The following is a 22,975-nucleotide window of genomic DNA, read 5'->3' on the forward strand; positions in this document are numbered from 1 at the left end:
ATTTCATAATTGTCCCAAGCGCAAACCTTGCCAGACCAAGCAAACCCCGCCAGACCAAACAAACCCCGCCAGACCAAGATCCATCCACAAATTCCCCGTCGACATGTCACAATTTGGCATCGAACTCTTTGCAAGGGCAAACCCACTGCCACGTATGGGATATCTTTCCGATGCGGAGCGCGCTCGCGCCCGTGGTCAAGACGGCCCTGATGCAGCAAATTTCATGGTGAGTTCCTCCCTTTCAAGCTTGGTCGTCCACGTTGATGATCAGCTGAAATATTGTTCCTTCCGCCTGCCGCAGAAAGCGCATTGCAGCACTTCCTTCAAGCTGTACTGCCCCAAACCGGGCAACCCAAAGTTATCAAACACTGTAAAAACAAAGAAGGTCTTTGCAATGACCTTTGATATAGGATTTTTGAATCTCAACGGTTTCCGCAGCCTTGTTGCAGCAGAGGCTGGAAAGATTGTGGACGGTTCTGAAGGACTCATCTGAAACGCGCTCACCTCTGGATCCCCACCCATTTTGTGGCAGGTCTCTTTGGCCTTCAAGACAACCCCGGAATTCCACAAGAATTACAACTACACGGTCAACAACGAGGAAACTTACGCTTGTTGGATCCAGACCATGAGAGACACCCACGCAGATCACGTCCATGCCGGCCTCCACGTTGAGATGGATGATCTTGCGGCCATAGCAAAACAGGCAAAGATTTTGGTCAATATCAACAACACTGCAAGAGCTAAGCTTTGCTACAAAAAGGGCACTTTTGCGTAGCAAAGCGGAAACACGCTACTGTGGATCCAGAATAGCGTTAGCGCTAGCGGAAAATCGCTACTTTGAGCGGTAGCGAAGCGCCAGAACCGCTACTGCAGTTTTGGCCTGCGCGTAGCGAAGCGCTTTTTTTTGCCGCTTCGCTACAGTATAGCGCAGCGGAAAAATTGACGCTTTTTGGCGCTAATAGAACTTTTTAGCGCCAAAAGCGTAGCAAACCGGGTCGCTTTTGTGTCAAAAGCATAGCGGGCATCTCTGCCTTTTGGTAAAAAAAAATCCAGAAATAGTACACAAACATCAATCCTCCATCATTTTATGATGTGCAGTATTGATGTTTGAATAGTGCTATGGTAGCGCAGCAAAATTGCTACAGTAGCGTTTTTTTGGCTACTATAGCAAGAAGCGTAGCAAATTGCCGCCACTCTGCGCTTAAAAAAGCGCGCTATTTTCTTTAATTTTTTCCCCTTAGAAAATGTAGCAAATAGCAAAGCGCCAAGTTCGCTACAAAAAGCTTAGCAAAGCAAGGCTAAAACCGCTGCGCTTTTGCTATGCTGCCGCTTTTTGTAGCGTAGCTCTTGCACTGTTGATATCAAAACGCACATTTTGACTCAGATGGCAGCTCAGAACGCCAGCGGCAGTCTCAGCTCAAATGCTGTGGTGGACAGACCGGTACACACGTGGGATCAAGTTTTTATTGCGCGTGGCGCGCTGGGAGACATCAAGGTTCAAGACAGCAAGACTTCAAGGCTTCCTCAAGATCCAATGGCGCGGCGTGGCGCGCTTCCTCAAGGCGTTTCAGGTTTTCTTCTCCTTTCTTTTCTTTGTTTTTGTTTTCATGGTTCTGTTTTCTTGTCAGTTTCTCTTTCATCATGTTTGTTATTTTCTTTTCTTATATGCGCATCTTGGTTAGGTTTTGGATGTGGAGGGTTGGTTTTGTTGTTTGTTTTGTTTCTGTCTCTTGTCTTGTGTTGTTGTAGCACGCGCGTGCGCGCTAGGTTGTGATGAGATGTCTGCTACATGTCACAAACTCCAAGGTTTGAGTTCAGTTGGAACTCAGGCTTTGGAGCGGCATGGACCCACTCTGAACCAAAAAAATTCAGTTCTCCATCAAAATTCAAAGTTATAAGTCTTGGCGCCTTCTGCCCGTGTCCTGAGAATCCCACGTCTTTTCAGCTCATTATCCCCGCAACGCCAATCTCCTCCAGCTTTCTGGTTTAGATCACAACCCCGCCGGCAGTATCCCCGGCTCTCTGCCAAACAAAAATCGCCAACGCGCATCTCCAGCCGTCAGAAAATCAACCCCCCCCACGCTTACACAACTCACCGCGCTCATTTTTGGCCAATCACCCTGGAGGGCATATATCTTAGTTTTCTTTTCTTTTCCATTCCCCTCCCCCAACTGCTGCCGGCCTAGCACCGGACAGAGTTCCTCATTTGGTCCCCCAAGCCGGGATCAAACCAGCGACCTCAAGATTTACAGTCTCGCCGATTTGGACGGTTTTGAGACGCTTGGCGGTCTTTGTTCTTATTTTAAGGTTTCTTTTCTTTTTTTTCTTTAGGTTTCAACGGCGAGGGCAAGGAGAATAGAAGTAAGTCCCTCCAATTGTGCACCTCCCGGGTCCTTTCTACTACGAGTCGCAACATTAGGCCGCCACATCTGTGAGCCCAGCAAATACATTGTTTCTTTAGGATTCCCTCAATGCCCGAAGAATCCAGGATGATCAAAATTAAACCCCAGGATAAAACGCTGGGATTCAATGGCACCAATGTAGAACGGTTCTTGGCCGACTATCAGCTAGCGGCTAGGCTCAACGGCACTTCTGAGCTTGACATGGCGCAGAAAGTGCGTTTCTTTATTCGCGGAGCTGAGGTCAAGGACGTCGTAGAGACTCTTGATGGTTTCGAGCCGCCAAATTGGACGCTGCTGAAGGCGGCCATGTTGTCGCACTGGGGCAGGATTGATACGGCCCGCTTCACGACGCAGGATTTGTAGGACTTGGTCCAGGGATGGAAAGCTAAGGGTGGAGACTGAGTTGCGTCAGTCGTGGACTTTCAGGAATTTCGCAAAACCTGGCAGCCAATCCAGTCTTACTTACTGCGCAAGGATCATATCGATTTGGTGGAAGAAATTAAACGGCTCTACTATCAATTGTTTTTGGCTGGCGTGCAGGAGAGGATTCACGATCAGCTAATCAAGGATAAGACCATGATCACGACGCAGGATAACAGATTCAAGTTACCAACTTTTGAGACCCTGAAGAAAGCCGTCAAGGAGGTGATGAAGACTCTGACAGCTCTCACGTTTGAAGGTTTGCGGGCTGAAGTTCTGGTGCTAGTCGGCTCCTTCAAGCAAGCGAACAATGTAATGCAGAAGATGGAGTCCAAACGTCGTCCCAAGGAGGCCCCGAGTCAAGTGAGGGCACCCGCTACGGTGGACAAGATCGAATGTATGCTTCAGTCTTTTAAACAGCGGTTGGAGCAAAAGATTTCAGCTCAGGCAAGACCTTCGACGCCGCGAGGACCTATAGTCTGTTACTACTGTCATAGGGAGGGCCATGGTCTCGGTCGCTGCGCCGAACTGCAAAAAGACAATGAGGAAAAATTGGTGGAGCAAAGGGGGGGCAGTTTCTTCCTCCCCAATGGTGCCCTTATTCCCGTCGACTCCTCGCGACCTATCCGGCACGTAGTAGCTTCGTACAACCCAAAGACAGCGACGGCGAGTGTTCTAGAACAGGAGTTCCGAGCGGCATGTGGTTTCCTAGACCCTTGGCAACCACCCCCAATTTCCTCTCAGTCTTTCGCAGGAACGTATCATTCAAACCCCACGAAGAAGAAGCACGAGGCTCCCAAGCCATTCAAGGCACCAGTTGTTCCCCCTTCCTCGGCGCGTCGACCGGCGCGCAGGGCCCCAGCCCCGAAATCAAGATCAGACACGGAGGAGATGGACGCGGACTCTGAGTTGTTTGAGCGGGTGCCGGCGACGCCCTCCAAGGCAGACACGTCAAAGGACAGCCCAGTCACACCGGCGACGCCTAAGGCGACCCCATCGTCCCCAAAGGTGTGATTCAAACACGGCATTGCTAAGGATCACCCTAACGCGGCGGACGTGATGCTCAAGAAGATGTTTGACGTCACGGTGCCCAACATCACCGTATCCGAGCTGTTGGCCGTGGCCCCGTCGGTAGCCAAAGGAACGAAGAAATGGGTTTTGCGGCGGCGCGTTGAGGTTGGAGCGGACGAGATGAGAGTGTCTTTGGGAACATTGGCGGAAGACTCGGAAGGGGAAGGGCGGATTGACGGCATGAGGCTCTACTCCTGCCCGTTAGGTTATATGCCGTGCTTGGTCGGCGATGAGGAGAGTAACACCCTCCCATTAATTGACTCTGGTTCTCAGTTGAACCTGATTTCTGATTCAATGGCTAATAAGTTTAACATCAGTCCTTGCGTGAATTTCAGCTCCGCGGTATATGGGATTGGGAATCAGGCGTGTGAACTTGTCAGGGTTGCGGAGGATGTGCCAATCCGAGTTGGGAAGACTATTGTTGGCTCGTGTCACTTCTGGATCACGCGCATGAACGGGCCGCTCATTTTTGGTCGGCCTTTTCTTGTGGACTTCAATGCAAGTCTCAATTTCGACAATAAAGTCGGTGAGAGGATCCTTTTATCGGATTAGACTGGCCGCAAGATCAAGGTCTCCTTATGCTCAGTTGATTCTGGGCGCTGGGAGCGAGAGTTTCCGGGTCGTGGACGCAAGGCGGTCCTTTCTCATAAGGGAAAGGCTCGCAAGGACCCTTTGGAGGGTCGGCATTTTTTGTAGATACGGTTGATCTGGGAGGCGGCAGATCTAATCTAGGGTCCCAACATCTTGCCGCTGGATCAACTGTTTTCTTAGGGACTCATGGGCGCTATTTCTCCTTATCCTCTCATTCTCATCAAGAAAAACATACAGAAAAGGTCAAAATCATTTCTTTTGGCCCCTCAGTTTCCACAACGGTTTCCTTTCAGTCTTCTCATGTTCCTCTCAAATTATCTCAAGCTTTGGACGCGTTTCAGGGCCCATGGGCCTCCCCTTTGGTGGATGAGTTGGACACAGCGGGTGGCAAGGAGGCAAAAGAATTGGCGCGGAGGTTGGGAGAACTAGAATCAAGTTCCTCCCAGTTATGCACCTCCAAGGGCTCTACTGCACCATCGAAAACATTACATGCCACGTATGTGAGCCCTTCCGTTGAATTGTTTTGTCTTTCCCCCCCAGCTGGTCTTTCATCCTATCAGTCACGCCTCCGCAATGAGGGAAAACTAGCGTCAGTTTCAAATTCTACTAGCCTCTGTAATGAGATTAAACTAGATACGTCTCATGACGTCCTCCGCAATGAGGGTAATCTAGTTCAACTCCGCAATGAGCCTAAACTCCCAAGCCTCCGCAACGAGGAAAAACTAAAGATCCTCCGGAGGTGAAACTAGCAAATTACCGGATGGCGGTGGAGGGAGGATTTGTGTATTTTGGTATACCACAGAGGGTGGAAGAACTGGGAGTAAGTTCTTCCCAATTGTGCACCTCCGGGCAAGATGCCGCGCCTTTGTCGAAAACTCTATCTCGTGCCACACTTGTGAGCAAAGTGTTGGGGTTCCTTTCTTTGTTTGCAGACAAGGCACCATTTGAAGATTTCTTGGAGCAACGGATGTGGAGGATGCTGGAATGTGGTCTCAGCTTACAATCTCAGCTGGCACTAGTGGATTTGTGGCGCAACAGAGCGTTTTTGTCCTTCGCCGCGAAGTATAAACCCGTGGCCAAGAAGATCAAGCCGGTCAATCAGTCGATGCCGCAGAATCTTAACCCTCCTCTTCGTCGTCCCCCGCTGTCTCATGACCCTTACCGCGGTCTTCCACGGTCTCTAGCAGGGCCTTTTGTACCTCAAGGAAGGGTGACCCCAGAGTGCCTTGTCGTGGTTGATTTCGGACCGAAAGGCTGGTTATGCCCAGCAGAACTCAACATTATTAAGAATGTTCTGGCCGAACGCAATCTGGCTATAGCTTTTACAGAAGTCAAAAGGGGGCTATTGAAAGAATCCTACGGTCTCCCTTATATTATTCCGGTCGTGGAGCACAAGCCGTGGCAGAAAAAGAAAATTCCTATCCCCGCGGCGAAGTTGGATGAGTTCATCAAAGTGGTTCAAGGGCGCATTGAAACTGGCCTTTACAAGCAATCCACGTTGAGCTATATGTCTCCAGTTTTCTGTGTTCTTAAAAGCAACGGCAAGATTCGCGTGGTCCACAATCTTCAGCCCCTCAATAAAGTAACCATCAAGAATGCAGGCGTTCCGCCTGCCACGGAGGAATTTGTCAAATCTTTTGCTGGAAGGGCCTGCTACGGGTTAGGGGATATCATGGGCGGCTACGATGAGCGCGCTTTAGACCCATCTCCAGACCTCTGATGACATTTGACACGCCCCTAGGACGCTTTCAGCTTACCCGTTTGCCCCAGGGAGCCACAAATTTGGTGGCCGTGTATCAGGCGCAAATGGTGTGGATCCTGCAAGAGGAAATTCCCAATCACGCCGGTATATTCATAGATGATGGTGGGATCAAGGGCCCTTTTTCTGACTACAATGATGAACTCCTTCCCTGGCACCCTGGAATCCGGCGCTTCATCTGGGAGTACGCGACTACACTTGAGCGGGTCCTTTTTTGCATTGAAGAATCCGGCTTGACAGTTTCAGCCTTGAAGTTGGCGGCGTGCGTCCCTGCTCTTGAGATTGTTGGGCATGTGGTGTGTAAGGAGGGCTGCAAGATGTCGCAGACTAAGGTGAATAAGATTCTCTCCTGGCCGACGCCGGCAAACCCTATGGAAGTGCGTGGATTTTTGGGCGTGGTGGTCTACGTGCGAATCTTTATACCGCACTTTTCCAAAATTTGTCTTCCACTACGCCGCCTAACGCGCAAGGATTCCAAATGGATCTGGACTGAAGACTGCAGCGCGGCGTTTGAGCGCTTGAAGGCTATCGTTGGCAAGGATATAGTCCTGGTGAAGATTACCCACGGGCCAGAGGTGGGCAGGCTCAAGTTGGCGGTAGACTCCAGCTTCCACGCTGCGGGTGCTGTTCTCACTCAAGTGGATGCAAATGGGTTAGACCGGCCAGCCTTGTACGAGTCTCTACTCTTCTCTGACGTCGAGTCGCGCTACTCTCAACCTAAACTGGAGCTTTGCGGCGTGGCGCGTATCCTCAAGAAGATGCAGACGATCCTGTGGGGCCAGCACTTTGAATTACAGGTGGACGCCCACTCTTTGATTGAAATGATTAATGCCCCGAGTCTACCCAACGCGCCTATGACGCGCTGGGTTGCATTTATTCAGCTCTTTTCCTTTGACATCATGCATTGGCCAGGGAAGTCCTTCACCATGCCTGATGGCCTCTCGCGGCGCCCTCAGGGAGACAATGAGTTGGACCCCCCCTCGGATTTTGACGAAGAATCTCCGCATTTCAAGGCGCGGCACTCTTACGCGTTGGGCGCGGAGGAGGTGTACTCGGGGTTTCAGCGAGGATATTGGCGGGACCTGGAGCAATTTCTAGCGACGCTGATCAAGCCGGATGGAATGAACGCGAAGGATTTCCGCGCGTTAAAGCGCCAATCGTTGGATTTCTTTTTGCAAGCCGGTTGCCTTATGAAGAGAGGAAGCCCCCTACCACGCATAGTCTTCACTATTCCGTTGAAGCAGAACAAGATTCTCACAAAGCTGCATGAAGATTTGGGCCACCGGGGCTCAACCAAAACTTATTGTTGGGTTTCAGAGCGCTTTTGGTGGCCTTCGCTGAAAGAGGCAGTGGCTAAATGGTGCCAAAGCTGTGAGGCGTGCCAGAAGAAGGACCTCCGTCGCCCGCAAGAGTTACGCTACCCCACGGGCGAGTCTACGGTCTTTGGGCGGGTCTCCATGGACGCTGTCCACTTAAAGGCTGGCGGCGCTAAGTACCTGATTGTTGCGCGCAACGATTTCTCCGGTTGGGTTGAAGCCAAAATCCTCAACAACTTGACTTCAGAGGCGGTGACCGCCTTCTTGCAAGAGCATTAGACTATGCGCTATGGTTTGGCTCAAGCTTACTCAACGGATGGCAGCTCGGAATTTGGAGGCGCGCTCGCCGCGATGTTGCGAGCTCTGCCCGGCCAGCATTGCGTATCCACTCCTTACTACCCTGAAGGACAAGGGATGGTGGAGCGCGGTCACGGACCCCTCAAGGTGGCTTTGGTGAAGTTGGCAGGCGAGAGTGGCAAGAATTGCCGCAAATTTCTGCCTCTAGTTTTGTTTGCTGACCGGATCTTCACTAAGCGGACCACCAGCTATTCCCCTTACAAACTTGTCTTCGGCCAGAGGGCGGTTCTTCCCTTGGATCTAGAAATTTATTCCTATCTCGGGCTCGACTGGGATTCAGTTCGAGACACTGCTGATCTGTTAGTTGCGCGCTCTTGTCAATTGGAACGCAGCAAGGAGACGCGTGGCGCCGCATATAAAAAGATGATGGATGCAAGGGGGGACTCTATTTGGTATTGGACGGAAACGCAAGGCCCGCGGATTCGACAGCTGCTCAAGCCAGGGGACAAGGTTTTGGAGTACAACCTCAGTGGGGGCAGTTGTTTGCCCATTGTTGGAACGGGCCGTATTGCGTTGTCAAGCAGGTACAAGGTGGTTCATATGTCCTGGAGGAGCTCAATGGCACGGAGCTCAAGCGGCGCTTTGCTGCCGACCAATTTAAGAGGTTCTTTTCCTGGGAGGACATTCTTGACCAGAAGTAAGTTCCTCTCCAAGTATGCATCTCCCGGGTAGCTACTACCGCGTATTGTCAAAAAAACTCTACTTTATGCCACGCTTGTGAGCACCGCGTGCGCGCCCGGTTGGTTTCTTTTCCCTTTCTTTAGGACTTGGATTTCTCTTTGGCAAGGATATTGGACAAGAAGTCTAGGGACAGACTGCAAGTCGTGGGTGGATGTGGTGGACAGACCGGTACACGCGTGGGATCAAGTTTTTATTGCACTTGGCGCGCTGGGAGACATCAAGCTTCAAGACAGCAAGACCTCAAGGCTTCCTCAAGATCCAATGGCGCGGCGTTGCGCGCTTCCTCAAGGCGTTTCAGGTTTTCTTCTCCTTTCTTTTCTTTGTTTTTGTTTTCATGGTTCTGTTTTCCTGTCAGTTTCTCTTTCATCATGTTTGTTATTTTCTTTTCTTATATGCGCGTCTTGGTTAGGTTTTGGATGTGGAGGGTTGGTTTTGTTTCTGTCTCTTGTCTTGTGTTGTTGTAGCACGCGCGTGCGCGCTAGGTTGTGATGAGATGTCTGCTACATGTCACAAACTCCAAGGTTTGAGTTCAGTTGGAACTCAGGCTTTGGAGCGGCATGGACCCACTCTGAACCAAAAAAATTCAGTTCTCCATCAAAATTCAAAGTTATAAGTCTTGGCGCCTTCTGCCCATATCCTGAGAATCCCACGTCTTTTCAGCTCATTATCCCCGCAACGCCGATCTCCTCCAGCTTTCTGGTTTAGATCACAACCCCGCTGGCAGTATCCCTGGCTCTCTACCAAACAAAAATTGCCAACGCACATCTCCAGCCGTCAGAAAATCATCCCCCCCCACGCTTACACGACTCACTGCACTCATTTTTGGCCAATCACCCCGGAGGGCATATATCTTAGTTTTCTTTTCTTTTCCATTCCCCTCCCCCAACTGCTGCCGGCCTAGCACTGGACAGAGTTCCTCAATGCTAATAATCTTTCAGCCAGCAATTTCAAGGGGCTTGATGTTGTCATGAGCCAGCTTTACGCAAAGCACCCACCCAACATGAAGTACCTCTCAAAATGGCTGGTCTTCATTGATCCAAAGGACCCCACCCGATACATCCCCTTGACTACTCAAACTACCCAACTTTGGGCGCATGATATTGTAAGTTGCCTTTGTCTCATTCTCATATGCTTTTCCTGGCCTGAACTGGTTCAAGATGACCTGGATGTAGTTACAAGAAGTTGTAGGGGTTAACTACAATGCTCCCCTGTCGGCGCTTTGGTTTGAAAAGCTTTTGGCCTACAAGAAACGCAAGATCTCTCACGTAATCAAGGAAGCCTCCCCCCAAGCCAATCACAGCTCTTACCCTTCCAAAGGATTGGTTAATTTGCCGGTGGCTGAGCCCAATGAGGACCTCATGGCACAGTACCTCAATTTTGTCAAAATCAAGCCAAGTAAGAAGGATGACGTCCTCAGCATCTTCAACAAGAAGGATATTTATCATCCTGCCTACTTTCAATCAGAAAGCATCACTCAAGAGGAAATGGCCCGTTGGGGCTTGTCTCCTGGCATAATTGCCCGATTGCAAGACAACACCAAAAAATTTGAGAAGCGTTGCGCTTCTCATTAGACCTTTTTGCTGTATCTCCTCCTCTTTGTCTCCTGTTTTAGGATTGCTCCTTGCTCTTCGTCGCCAGTTTTAGGAACATATGATTCTCTTCCAGACTTGTATTTTGCACTCTTCTCTCTCATCCAGCATCCAGACTTGTATTTATCTCTTTAATTTCATTTTCAATAGATTCTCTTCCATCCGGCATCCAGACTTGTACTTCACACGCTTCCATCATCCAGACTTGTATCTCGCACATAAACCATTAAGCCTCTTTCATCACCAACCTCGGCAGAGGCTATTTTTATTTATTGACTTGGCGAAGCGCAACAAAGAACTTGAGACAGGACAAAGAGAGGACAAGGACAGGGTTTTATTTGACAAGTGGACTGGAGCTTAAGACAGGACACTGGGGCTGGGGACGAAAAAACTGGGGCTGGAGACTGGAAAACTCAGGTTGTTTTGGACTAGACATGAACTCAGAACTCAGATAAGATGTAAGAAACGTCAGAGAGAGAGAAGAGATCACATTTGGACTAGTTGTGGTTTGGAACTGGAACACAGTATCCACAGTGACGGTAGAGTTTATAGGACAACTTATTGGTCATGATTTGGGCAGCAACTTGGTGGATCTCCCATTCTGGGTTGTCGGTTTGGTTCAAAAGTTGAGTTGCCCTTAAGTCCTGCTTGATTGACGCAAAGCAGAGCTCAATTGGGTTCAGTTCTGGGCAGTAGGGTGGCAAGAAATGGATTTGGACCCCGGCAGTGTTGCAGAGCTCTTTGACACGTTCCCCTCGGTGGATGGTTGCGTTGTTGCACACAATGACGGAGTTCACATTGGGGTACCTGTTCATCCAAGGGAGCTTGAACGGAGTGCTTGTCAGCTTGGAAAGTACAAGGAGGAGTCATGGCTCACATGAGGAAAAACACTCACCAAGCTGAATTCTAGAAAATGCTCAAATTTATGACTGGTAAAGGTGTTGAAAGTAGTGGTGAGGGCCAATAACCCGTCAAGCAAGATCGCTGGGAGTAGACTGATTTGATCTGGGTTCTGGTTGAAGAGGTACTTTGACAATGGCATTCCTTTTTCTGACCTCGCGTAAGTTCAGAGGAGGTCCTTGTCAGCAAAGGAGCATTCATCTGAATGCCAGTTCACAAAGGTAAGATTTCAGCTTGCTTATTTTCATAACAAAGGAGTACAATACTTACCAGTGAATACCAAGAACTCTGCAGGGAAGAACTCCATGTGTTCAACGTATGCATACTTTGTAACAAGCAACTTGCAGATATTCTTTGTGTCTGGTTTCTTCAAGGTAATCAACAACTTCTAGGCTCAGAAAGAACGAGCTCAATCATAAAGTTACATTCATCTTGAGTGAGACTTGCCGGGTGACCTCGTTCTTGGTAGTCAATTGGATCTCTGATGACAGAGCGCGTTTCTTCAAAGAGGTGCTTCCATTGGGGGAACAATTGAGGGGAGAATTGAACACCCAACAGTTGCTGGATGGAGTCTATTGGGAGGCCTTGCTGGGACATTTTAACAACAGCAATTTTGGTTGCTGGGGGGTGGGGAAAATAGACCATAGAGTGAGGTGCTGGTGGGAAGGTTGCCGAGGAAGGGGGCTGAGGTTGATGTGGGTGGGATCAAGTGAGGGTTGGTTATGAGGTTGGTGTTGGTGGGATTGCAGTGAGGGTTGGTTGAGGATATGGCAGCTGCCCGGATTGGAGGTATGATATCATATCACTGCTGTGTCGGTCAGAAACAGAAGGATTAAACCTGTAATATGCATGCTAAGTACATACCTCAGAAATCCAAAAAAGCAAAAAAGTCCAAGCTTTTTTCAAAAGACAATATGCAAGGATTTGAGTTATCAGCTGAGGGAGAGCTGTGAAGGAGATGGATATAAAAAAATCAGGATTTTCTGTGAAAAAACTTGTAGCCTCAGGCAAAGAGTGCAACTTTAGTCATTTACAAGCTTGATAGCGTCTATATCACGGCCCGGACCTCACCGGCCATGGCTTCAAGATTGGAAATGTTATGGTATAGGCATATGTATTTAGTATTAGCATATATTTACTTTGATGCTTGTAGTGTAGTTTCCATCTTCTCTAAAAGCCTCCTCCCTGGGATGCCGGTGAACTTTTCTTTTACTCACTCTCCTCTGTTTCTTATCACCGACATCCCAGGTTTGTCCTAGTCACTTTTGTTCCTTTCTTTCTCTCTTTCTTCTTTTCCTTCTTTCTTTCTTCTCTTTTCTCTAATTTCCTCCAGAAATTAATACACTCTCCTCTGTTTCTTATCACCAACATCCCAGCCGGAGCCTAACAGGAAACTCGCCTCTCCGAGGGTCTGGTTTGCCAAGATGCGCGCCGCCCGAGCTTAACAAAGCCTCCCAGTGAGGCAGCCCCGCAGGGTCTCTGTCTCACAGAGAGGCTTAGCTGCAAAAACCTGTATCTGGCCTGAGAGCCCCAGGAATATGAGCCTGTATCAGGCTTTTTTTCACTTTTTCCGTTTTTGTAACTCAACCGTCAGCCCGCTGAGGCTGCCCCTCAGGACTTAAGAAGTGCTCGGGAGTGCGCTTCTTCTGATGCAATTTAGGCCTTGTAGCTGCCAATATAAGGCCTGATCCTTGCGTTTGAAGTTTTCAAACACCGAGAAAAGCGGACCATATTGAGAGAATGTTTTTTTGTAAATACATGTGGCTTTTTATCAAAATCTGTTTCAATCTATTGAAAGGCAGTTGAATACTGCATTCTTGCTTACATCAGCAGGAATGCGTCTCAAAAAGAGGCCCTTTTCAAACTGCTCTTCAGGCCATGAACCAAGTGCTATCAGCCTGTGACTGCCGCCAAATTCAAGAGGAGAAGCAGGCCTTTCTTTGATATCCGGGGCAGGACTCAGTTCTTTTGGGAAGTGGGGTTTTTGGGGGCACAAAGTTGGACACCTGCAAAAACTAAGAGCTGTACGCGGGGCTCTCACGCCAGGAATCAGGGATTCCATGCAAGTCCCTCCCTGACGGGAGGTCGCACTTCGTGCGAGGCGCTTCGCGCCGCGCCCCCCGGCAGGCGAGGGACTTATGCTAAGTTCGCGCGCCGCCGCCTTTCGATCAGAGGGCCGCGCGACGCAGCAGGCGCAGCAATGTCACTCAGGGACTCGCACTTTCGCAACCTCGCCGCCCCCTGATCCAAGAGCATACCCCAAAGCACATTAAATATATCATCACTCTGATGGCTGATCGAACCAGCCGGACAACACCCGTCGATCGAGAGAAGGTAAGTTGGATGATGGAACTCAACTGATGGCGTGCTTGTTTCCAGTCATCGTCTAAGATCATTGACTGATTTCTACATTGCCATGCTCAGACTTGCCCCTTCCTCTTGCGCGTTTTCGTCAAGCCTGGCTCACATCATGATCCTGAAAGAGACTATCAAGTCCCAGATCGACTCCCGGTATCCAATGAATGTCAGCTCTACGCCTGGTAAGTCGTTGAATATCTTACATATCCAGTCAGTTGTTGTCGTTGTTGATTTTAAGCAATTGGTGCCCTTGCCATCTAGGAAGGACACGACCCTACGAGATATCTGTCTTCAGCTTTTGGACTCGAATCCATCAATCAAATCAAACCTACCTCTCAAGTTTTCGATCCGACTAGTTTTCCTTGACACACCTCGAGATCTCAGCACCAGCAGTCACAATTCACCCCTACCCAGATACAAATCACAAGACCTTGGATCAATATTCTGTCGCGACCTCACTCGTCCAGTTACAGCAGCACCGGCCAACAAGTCGCTCCACGACGTTCGATTCTGCGTGGGAGATTTTGTCGACATCGCCCTCATCTCGTCTTTTTCTGCTAATCCCACTGGCGGGACCTCTGCGCCTTCAGAGGCGCCTAGGCCGAGCTTTGGAATCAGGGGTGCCGCTCGGGGTTTCGCCAGCGCAGCGCCGGCGTCCGAATCGACCTCATGGGCTCGCTCGGCTGCCCCTCCTCGCTGGGGCGGTGCACCTGAACGACGCGGTGGCTCTGGAACTTATGAAACTTCGCATCCGCCCGATAATGGCAGATGGGGTCACAACTCCGTCACTTATTCCGAACGAGCCAATGGCGGTCACAGAAGTGGAAACGACCGTTACCGGGAACGAGGAGGACCTAGATGGGCTAGCACTAGCGCACCACGTAGAGATAGTCGCGAACGAAGTCCACCTCGTCGAAGGAGATTATAAAAATGTACAAATCATACCAATTGTGATCCGTCTGGCTTCTTCAAGTGAATCATATGATTTCTTCATCAAGCCTGTCTACATTTCATATGATCAATGATTTGATTGTGCAATAGATGTACACACTCAGTACACGCCAAAGATTTCTTATCAGTGTAGCAGCTTCAAAGGAGATGCTGCATACCTACACTGATAAACTTTCAGTTTCATTTATTTCATCAAAAGTATCACCTTTTCTTGCTGCAGTTGACCAATGACCCATTATCCCCAAGATGAGAAGTATAAGGGCCTGTACCATAGGGCATGAAAATTAAAATCTTCCAAATTTATTTGCCTCAGATTTCTTGGGACAAAAACTGAGTTTGGACAAAATGTAGGCTGGAGCCCAAATGTGAAGAATTTCAACATTTGAACCCACTGCTAGTTTTCAATTTTTGTGTACAGGGCAAAAAAAGTTGAAATTTTTCAAAATTGAGACCCATGGTACAGGCCCTAATAGAGTATCCAGCACTGTCACTAGTAGTGGAGTTCACAGTGGGAGTTCAAGGTGGGCAAGGTGAGACAAGCTATCCACAGCTCCAGCTGGGTGTTTCTGAGCAAGCAGAACAACTTTGTTTTGAAAGAGGTTTTTGATAAACATCTTAAAACGGGCTCTAAATTTTTTTGGGCCTGTGCCATTCATTATGAAGATGATCACCACTGGTTTCAGCAATACTGTGTGTGTGAATTTCATATTGTGAAGAAATTGAGATCAAAATTGAAATCCAAAATTGGAATTTGTTGCTATGGTAAAGGCCCTTAAATTTCTATCCCAACTGCAGCACCTAAATAATTGCCTACTACAGCTAATCAGGGTCTTGCTATAGCTAATTAGTGGCCCATTATAGTTTCTGAGAGTTCAGCTATAGTCAACAATGCCCTTTCTTTTTAAATCTTTTGTAGCTGTGATTGTAATTTGAGTGGAGCTATTTTCAGTGGCACCCATGAAGTAATTCTGGTGCTGTATTTGATGCCAGCCCATTGTTTTCTGGTGAAACTTGGCTCACTCTCCTTGTCATCTCTGGCTTTTCCTCCTGTGTGACAATATGATCTGAATGATGCCTTACTGCTGCTATGTACATACTCTGGGTACAATTTAATGATAGAGTGTGATCAAAACTCAATGGAAATCCAATGATTCTGTGCAAGGCTCACATTGGGTGTTACATCCCCCCTTCTACCTCTGGTAACTTTATGTGGGAGTTTGACAAAATATTCCCTCTTGCAGTAGCTCATTTAAGCAGATTTTTCCAGAAGAGATCTATGGATGCCTGCCTCTTGTGATCAATGTTTTCTTGCCAAATCTCAATATCAGGTGGGAAATTTATCCCGAGTCCCTGATACCTCAGCCAATGACTCTCCTCAATCCTTGCAGACTAAAGCCAACCCGGGCTATTCCTTGTTGCTATAGAATCTGTCTGCTAATCAGGATTCTGTGGATGCTGGTGAATTTGTGCTTCTTGGTCAAGGGTCTAAATTTGACCCGAAAGGTCTGGATACATCCATCGGACCCTGGGGCAAGGTCCCCGGGGGTTCGATCCACACGGGCTGTCTCAGTCTGCGGAGTGGATCCGCGGATCGGTTGTCCATTTGCGGGCAGCTGGCTTACCTCAGCAGCCAACACAGCCAATCAGCGCACGCCAGATTTATCCCAGAACCACCCAGAACCAACCACCCACCACCCAAGCACAGAGAACACAAACATAACATGCTACGCTCGACGGCCTCATCCGTACTCGCCAGGGTCAAGCCCAGCCCACGACTCGCCAGCCGGACATTCGCCAGCAGCTCGTCCCGCGCCCGCATCATCTCCACCCAGCCCGTCAAGGCCTCCGAGACGAGCTCCAAGTTCGCCAACGGCAAGTACCCGGTCATCGACCACGAGTACGATGCGATCGTCATCGGCGCCGGCGGGGCCGGGCTCCGGGCCGCCTTTGGACTCGCCGAGGCCGGCCTCAACACGGCCTGTATCACCAAACTCTTCCCCACCCGGTCCCACACGGTGGCTGCCCAGGGTGGCGTTAATGCTGCCCTAGGAAACATGACCGAGGTGAATAATCCCCTCCATATATCTCTGATGTATCAGCCCGGAATTCACATTTCTCGATCATCACCCAGGACGATTGGCGCTGGCATATGTACGACACCGTCAAAGGCTCGGACTGGCTCGGAGATCAGGACGCGATCCATTACATGTGCAAGGAGGCCCCCCAGGCGGTCATCGAGCTCGAACACTTCGGCGTGCCCTTCTCGCGGACTAAGGAGGGAAAGATCTACCAGCGAGCCTTTGGGGGCCAGTCGTTGAAGTACGGCAAGGGCGGACAAGCCTACCGATGTGCCGCGGCAGCCGACCGGACCGGCCATGCGATCCTCCACACTCTTTACGGCCAATCCCTCCGCCACAACACCAACTTCTTTGTCGAGTTCTTCGCGCTCGATCTGATCATGGACGATGCTGGTAACTGCGTGGGTGTGACGGCCTATAACCAAGAGGATGGCACCCTCCACCGTTTCAGGGCACACCAGACTGTCCTTGCCACCGGTGGTTACGGCCGTGCCTACTTCTCCTGTACCAGTGCCCACACCTGTTCTGGGGACGGTAACGCCATGGTCACCCGGGCTGGATTGCCCTTACAAGATCTCGAATTCGTCCAGTTCCATCCCACCGGTATCTACGGTGCCGGATGTCTGATCACCGAAGGATCTCGAGGAGAGGGCGGATACTTGCTAAACTCACAGGGAGAGAGATTTATGGTCAGTAGTTTGTTTCTTTGGACTGGACTATTTCTGTTTCCTAGTCTCTAACTTTTCAACCAAAAAATGATGGCTCGGTTCTAGGAACGATATGCCCCAACAGCCAAAGACTTGGCCTCCCGAGACGTTGTCTCACGATCGATGACGATCGAAATCAGGGAAGGCAGAGGCGTTGGACCTGACAAGGATCACTGCTACCTTCAGCTCTCCCATCTCCCCCCGGAAGTCCTCCACGAGCGTCTTCCCGGAATCTCTGAAACTGCTGCTATCTTTGCTGGTGTCGACGTCACTAAGGAACCAGTAAGCTTGCTCCTTCTCCTCCTTTGAAAGCTGTATCCCGCTCGTGACAAACTAACAGCCTTATCTCCAATCCACACGACTCGTTAGATTCCAGTCTTACCAACTGTGAGTACGATTTCTTAATCTTTGTTACTATCCTTCCGAAAAATCAGCTTACTAATTGAATGGCTTATGGATTTGATTAGGTGCACTACAACATGGGAGGAATCCCAACAAACTACCATGGCCAAGTTCTAACACAAGACCCGAAGACGGGGGCCGACAAGATAGTACCCGGACTGTATGCGGCGGGAGAGGCAGCATGTGTATCTGTGCACGGAGCGAACAGACTAGGGGCGAACTCACTGCTGGATATCGTTGTTTTCGGGCGGGCGTGTGCCAAGCACATCTCAGCGAACATGGAGCCAGGCAAGCCGCACAAGACGATGCCGGAGGATGCAGGAATGAAGTCGATCGAGGACCTCGACAAGCTCAGGAACGCTAGCGGCCCTAAGCCCACCGCGCAGATCCGTAACGAGATGCAGCGAGTCATGCAGAACGACGCCGCCGTTTTCCGTACCCAATCTAGCTTGGAAGAGGGCGTCAAGAAAATCCACAAGGTCGTCGACTCGTTCAAGGATGTCGGAGTGACTGATCGAAGCATGATCTGGAACACGTACGCTTTAAAACTTCTCGCTCCTTCTGATCCTCCAAGGTTTTCTGACCCGATCGGTCCTTTTTTTACCTAGTGATTTGGTCGAGACCTTGGAGCTCCGAAACTTGTTGACATGTGCAGCCCAGACGATGTCCTCTGCCGAAGCGCGAAAGGAATCAAGAGGCGCTCATGCGCGCGAGGATTTCCCGGAACGAGAGGACGACAGCTGGATGAAACACACCGTTCAGTCTCTCCTTCCCCTTCCCCTCTGATGTTCCACTTGCTCATGCTCCCTTTCTTCTTCTCTTTTCTATGGCTAGTTGTCGTGGCACAACCCTGAGTCTGGCGAGCCCGTCAAATTGACCTATCGTGATGTCATCAGCACCACCTTGGATGAAAACGAGTGCAAGAGGTCGGTTCTCTCTCTCTCTCTTGCCCTTCCCCCCAATCCTTTTTTCGTTTTGGTTGTCCTGATTTTCTCTTCTTCCCGTTCTTGATTGCAGTGTTCCGCCGTTCAAACGAACCTACTGAAACCTCATCACATTAAAAGTATAGAATAATTACCTCAATCATCACTACTCTTTCATATGAAAATTGTTCTTTTTTGTTTTTTTTTGTTACAACAATTACCAGAAACTTGTCTCAACACATGATAGTCATAACTTGTTTTTTCGTGGCTATTGCATCGCAAAAGCAGGTCCAACTTGCTTCCCCATACACTCCGGTACTTTGTATCAGAACACGACAACTTAAGTTCACAACGTATATACTTGCAGATACTAGAATTCCAGAGAACATACATATACTCATCTTCCTCAGCACTCTTTTTTTTATCAGTGTGTTATGAGCATTCTTCTTACCAGCGCAATTAGGTTCTTGCACATTTTTCTTTTCACAATTTGTGCTGTTCTCAAAACAGTAGAAACTGGAAAGCTTTCTGGGGCAGAGCTCTGGGGACTTGACTTGCTATAGGGTTGTATGGTCCTTCTGGGGCCGGCGCTCTTCGCGGCCCCTTGGAGTTGGGTCAAGCTTGGTACAGCCTGGGGATTGTGATGAGCAGCCTGAGTCCCACCATGAATGGTCCACTCTTACACTCACTGAGTCACTTGCCCGGATAAAACAATGCCATCTATGAAGAAGCACATAAATTTTTCACTTCTCAAGCCCGATTTATGCTCATCAAGACATTTGCATGGACTCCTTGCCTTAAAAAATCAATCGCCCTGCGGTTCCGTCCAGTGTTTTGCTGCTGAGACTGGTGAGCTTACCCAGACAACACATCCGATCTAAATATGTAACTTGGCCGTCATCTTCAAGGGGTGAAAGACAACCTGTTGAGAGCGCAGTCTTGTGACTTATTTATCTTGGGTTGCCATGATTGGGACTCCGATCACTGAATCCCTTGACTGTTTTCCGCCGTTTGCCCTCGGAGACTCGGATGACTGGCCGTGGTGTGGTGGGCCCGTGTGGCACTTGAGCCTCATCACCGGGCAGACCCAATGCTGGCTGCCACATGATCTCACCATTGTGATTTTATTTCAAATCAACTGGCTCACCTTGGGAAAGCATTTCGCGCCGGGTTTTCCGACAGCTGCCGAGAGTGGTCGAGAGTCGATCAGACGCCACAAAGTACCCAAACCTTCAGATTGTAGCTTCAGTTGCTACGGGTGGCTGATCCATCGCCACCTTCGGCGATGCGGAACCGATTGTTAATCGCAAATACATCTCTGACATAGCAACAAGAGGAGGGGGGACGTTTGCTCGAGCGACATTCCATTCTGCTCCTTGAGACCCGTAACAAGTGACGGGTCCATGTTTCAGGTGAGCTACTCAGCTTATAAGTTGTTACCCAGCCCAAAACAAGCCTCATTTATGCTCACCTTCCATTTCCTTCATCCCCTCGATTTCCCGGCTCATCCAGTGCCCTAAGCAGTCTAGTCAAGCTTGGTGCTCCCTTGGTCTGCTCAGAAGGACTATCATACTGCTCGCAACCCCATCGCTCATTACTAGCTTTCTACCCCGCACCATCCTCGCGCATGTCTCCCTCACAAGAACACCTTCCACGCGCTTGGAATTCCACTGTTAAAACATCTCACGAACTTGAACCAGCCGAGCTTGAGGACGCCTCATGGGCGCTATCTCCCAACACCCCAAATTCCTACCTGAAAGAGCACGAGGAAAACAAATCTTTACTCGGTACATCGACCCAATCACGCTTGAGCTTGCACGATGTCAATCTCGACAACGGTGAACTTGACCCCGAGCGCACCACATCCAACCCAGGAATCATCCGTGGTAGTATAGCTTGGTGGAATCGGTTCAAAAAAACTCAATCCGGAAAGATTTTTGTGTTCACCTCTAAAGCTACCGCCGCGCTACTCTTCATCTTCCTTTTGGCCAAAGAAATCGTCGACCTGTCTTCTGCCGAATCGCCGCCAATGGTAACCAACATAACAGCGGTGACGCCATCCGCTGCTGACCAGAAAACCTGCACCTCCAAACTATGGTCGAATGGCCACTGGGTGAAACGCAATGCCACATCAATGCCGCTTCCCCCACCGATTCGCTCCCAAGCCCAAGCCATGAAAGTATCGAATTTCCCTGCGCATTATTGCGCCAGTAACCGTCTCCCTCTTACCAACACCGGAATCCCTCGTCTTGAGAATAACACTGCTGAGTATTGGGACTGGCGCTATCGAGTTAGTAGCTACGATTGGCGCTCTGGTTGCGAAGCTTCAGGAATTCCAGTCAAGCCGCATCCTACTCCAGAAAAACTGCTGAATACGCTGGTCAATGAGGGTGGATGGTTGATGATTGGTGACTCACTATCAGCTCAATGGTTCATGTCGCTATCCTGCTATCTGGTAAGCCAGATTTGTTCTTTGCCTATCTGATATATCAGCTCTGACATTGCGTCGACATCAGGCACCCTATGTAACTGCCGTACCCGTTTTCACTCCGGAGACTCCATGGAATGCGACCCAGCATTTGTATCTCAACAATGCATCTTCTCTGGTTCAAAGCATGGAATTACCCGATGGGTTTGACCTCAACACAACACCACTGGTGTCGATTTTACGGTATGTTCCTGGGTCATCATTCATTTTCGTATTCAAGAGATGACTGCCAACTAAACAAATACCACATGCTTCTCAGGAGTGGCCTTCTATTGTCGAAGCCAGAGATAAAAGAAGTGATTGAAAAAAACAACCTGATTAACGACGACAAGCCAATGTTTGGTCCTGAGAAAGTTTTCGACATGCATACTGCTGAATACACTGCGGACTTTTTGGATCCAAAGCTACGATATTCCAAGATGATTGCATCCTCGGGAGCCCATTACACCGCAATGCTCTTCCAAGACCGACCTTTCCATCAAATCGCGGACATCTTTCACTACAACTTCGAACGCTGGGCTGAAATCATGACTGAGGTTCTCAAGGATCCTCGTTCCAAAGGCAAGAAGATCCTCTATCGTACAGCCACTGCCGGTCACGATAAGTGTAACCTGGAAAGGAAAGGGCCATGGAACGAAGAAAAAATCTTAGAAACCCCTGTGTGGAATTGGCAGATCATTCCATTGTTCAACAAAATTGCTGATGTAAGTTACTCACTGGCAAAAAAAGTCATTTTCACAAAAAGATCTAAGCACTTTCTTTTGATTTCTACCAGTCGGTCATCACTGCCCTCAATCAGCCCAGATTGGAGTTGATGGCGATTGAAAGACCTGCCATGATGCGACCTGATGGTGTAAGTGATTTGCGTCGACTGGACCCCCAAACTAGGCGATCTATCACTGACATCTCTAACACCCTTCAGCACATTTTGATTGATTGTCTACATTTCACGGTTGGCGCCGGCATCATTGAGGGTTGGACTGACTTCCTATACAATTATGCATGAGTTACAATTCCTCTCACCTTCCTCAAATCATGAGGTTCCTTCTGTTTTCTCGTCGTATTGTTTTGAAAGCATTTGATCATCTAGACATACATACATCGTTATTCAACTCAACCGCAGTCTCATACCCTCGTTTTCAACTTGACAGACTGTCCCCAGTCGCCTCGGAGTTTCCTTTATGTTTTCTTTTTTGACTTAAATTGAACTTAATATACATACATATAGATACATGTACATAGCGTAGTCCATGCAGATAAAAAAATAGGACACAATATCAGTATAATGTACACCACTGGGTTGTCTTGAGCTACATACCTTGCCTCTCCTGAGCAGATACTCTTTCATGAAATTGCTCAAATACACATAAAAGCACATTAAGTACTCCAGACAATCCCTAGTTGGGTTTTTCAACCCCTTGCATGCTTACACATGATTTGTTCCTGCATTTGACTGTGGGAGCTTGCTTCCAAAGGGGAGCTGTACACCAACACCAGGGGGGGGATTTGTGGCACTCTCTAGAGAGTGCCAGACCGTATGTTTATCATTCAAATGGTCTGATGTGAGTTCAATGTCAACTGCAACCCTTTGCTCATTTTTTTCTTTTTGCCAATACAAGGGTAACTATAGGTGAAGTTGTTGTGGAATAATCTGTCACTCAATTTCAATACATGAACATGGGGAGATGAATCTAGCCTAAGCAATTCTGCTTTGGTAGAATCACCATGGTTATGTACACACAAAAAAAAAAGGTCAAGTACATATGCTGACCATCTCAGGTGCCCACCCTCCCACCCAGCCGCGGGCGGATCTCATCCAGTATGACCGATACCAATTGCCGGCGTGGGTATTGGTCATACTGGAACGGACCAGAATGGCCGGAAAAAAATGTCCATTGAGGGGAGTAATTTGATCCCTTCTCAATGACCGGTTGGGGTCAGCCATCAACGGCTTGGTTGGTTAGTTGTTCTTGAAGGCTGGA

At 49.0% G+C, this 22,975-nt stretch overlaps 3 protein-coding genes across 3 annotated transcripts; all 3 read left to right on the forward strand.

Annotated features, from left to right (window-relative positions):
- Positions 1 to 13,375: 13,375 nt before the first annotated feature.
- On the forward strand, positions 13,376 to 14,372 carry PtA15_6A798 (uncharacterized protein; the record flags this gene model as incomplete). Its single annotated transcript, XM_053170539.1, has 3 exons — positions 13,376 to 13,420; positions 13,511 to 13,626; positions 13,706 to 14,372. The coding sequence occupies 3 exons, from the start codon at positions 13,376 to 13,378 to the stop codon at positions 14,370 to 14,372; spliced, it is 828 nt and encodes a 275-aa protein (XP_053021721.1).
- A 1,744-nt stretch (positions 14,373 to 16,116) lies between these two features.
- On the forward strand, positions 16,117 to 18,627 carry PtA15_6A799 (uncharacterized protein; the record flags this gene model as incomplete). Its single annotated transcript, XM_053170540.1, has 8 exons — positions 16,117 to 16,458; positions 16,527 to 17,162; positions 17,247 to 17,462; positions 17,550 to 17,567; positions 17,648 to 18,117; positions 18,191 to 18,338; positions 18,417 to 18,508; positions 18,600 to 18,627. The coding sequence occupies 8 exons, from the start codon at positions 16,117 to 16,119 to the stop codon at positions 18,625 to 18,627; spliced, it is 1,950 nt and encodes a 649-aa protein (XP_053021722.1).
- A 1,505-nt stretch (positions 18,628 to 20,132) lies between these two features.
- Positions 20,133 to 21,999, forward strand: PtA15_6A800 (uncharacterized protein; the record flags this gene model as incomplete). Its single annotated transcript, XM_053170543.1, has 5 exons — positions 20,133 to 20,960; positions 21,022 to 21,176; positions 21,253 to 21,697; positions 21,769 to 21,846; positions 21,916 to 21,999. The coding sequence occupies 5 exons, from the start codon at positions 20,133 to 20,135 to the stop codon at positions 21,997 to 21,999; spliced, it is 1,590 nt and encodes a 529-aa protein (XP_053021723.1).
- Positions 22,000 to 22,975: the final 976 nt, after the last annotated feature.

This window comes from Puccinia triticina, chromosome 6A (assembly GCF_026914185.1).
Source record: "Puccinia triticina chromosome 6A, complete sequence".
Lineage (NCBI taxonomy): Eukaryota > Fungi > Basidiomycota > Pucciniomycetes > Pucciniales > Pucciniaceae > Puccinia > Puccinia triticina.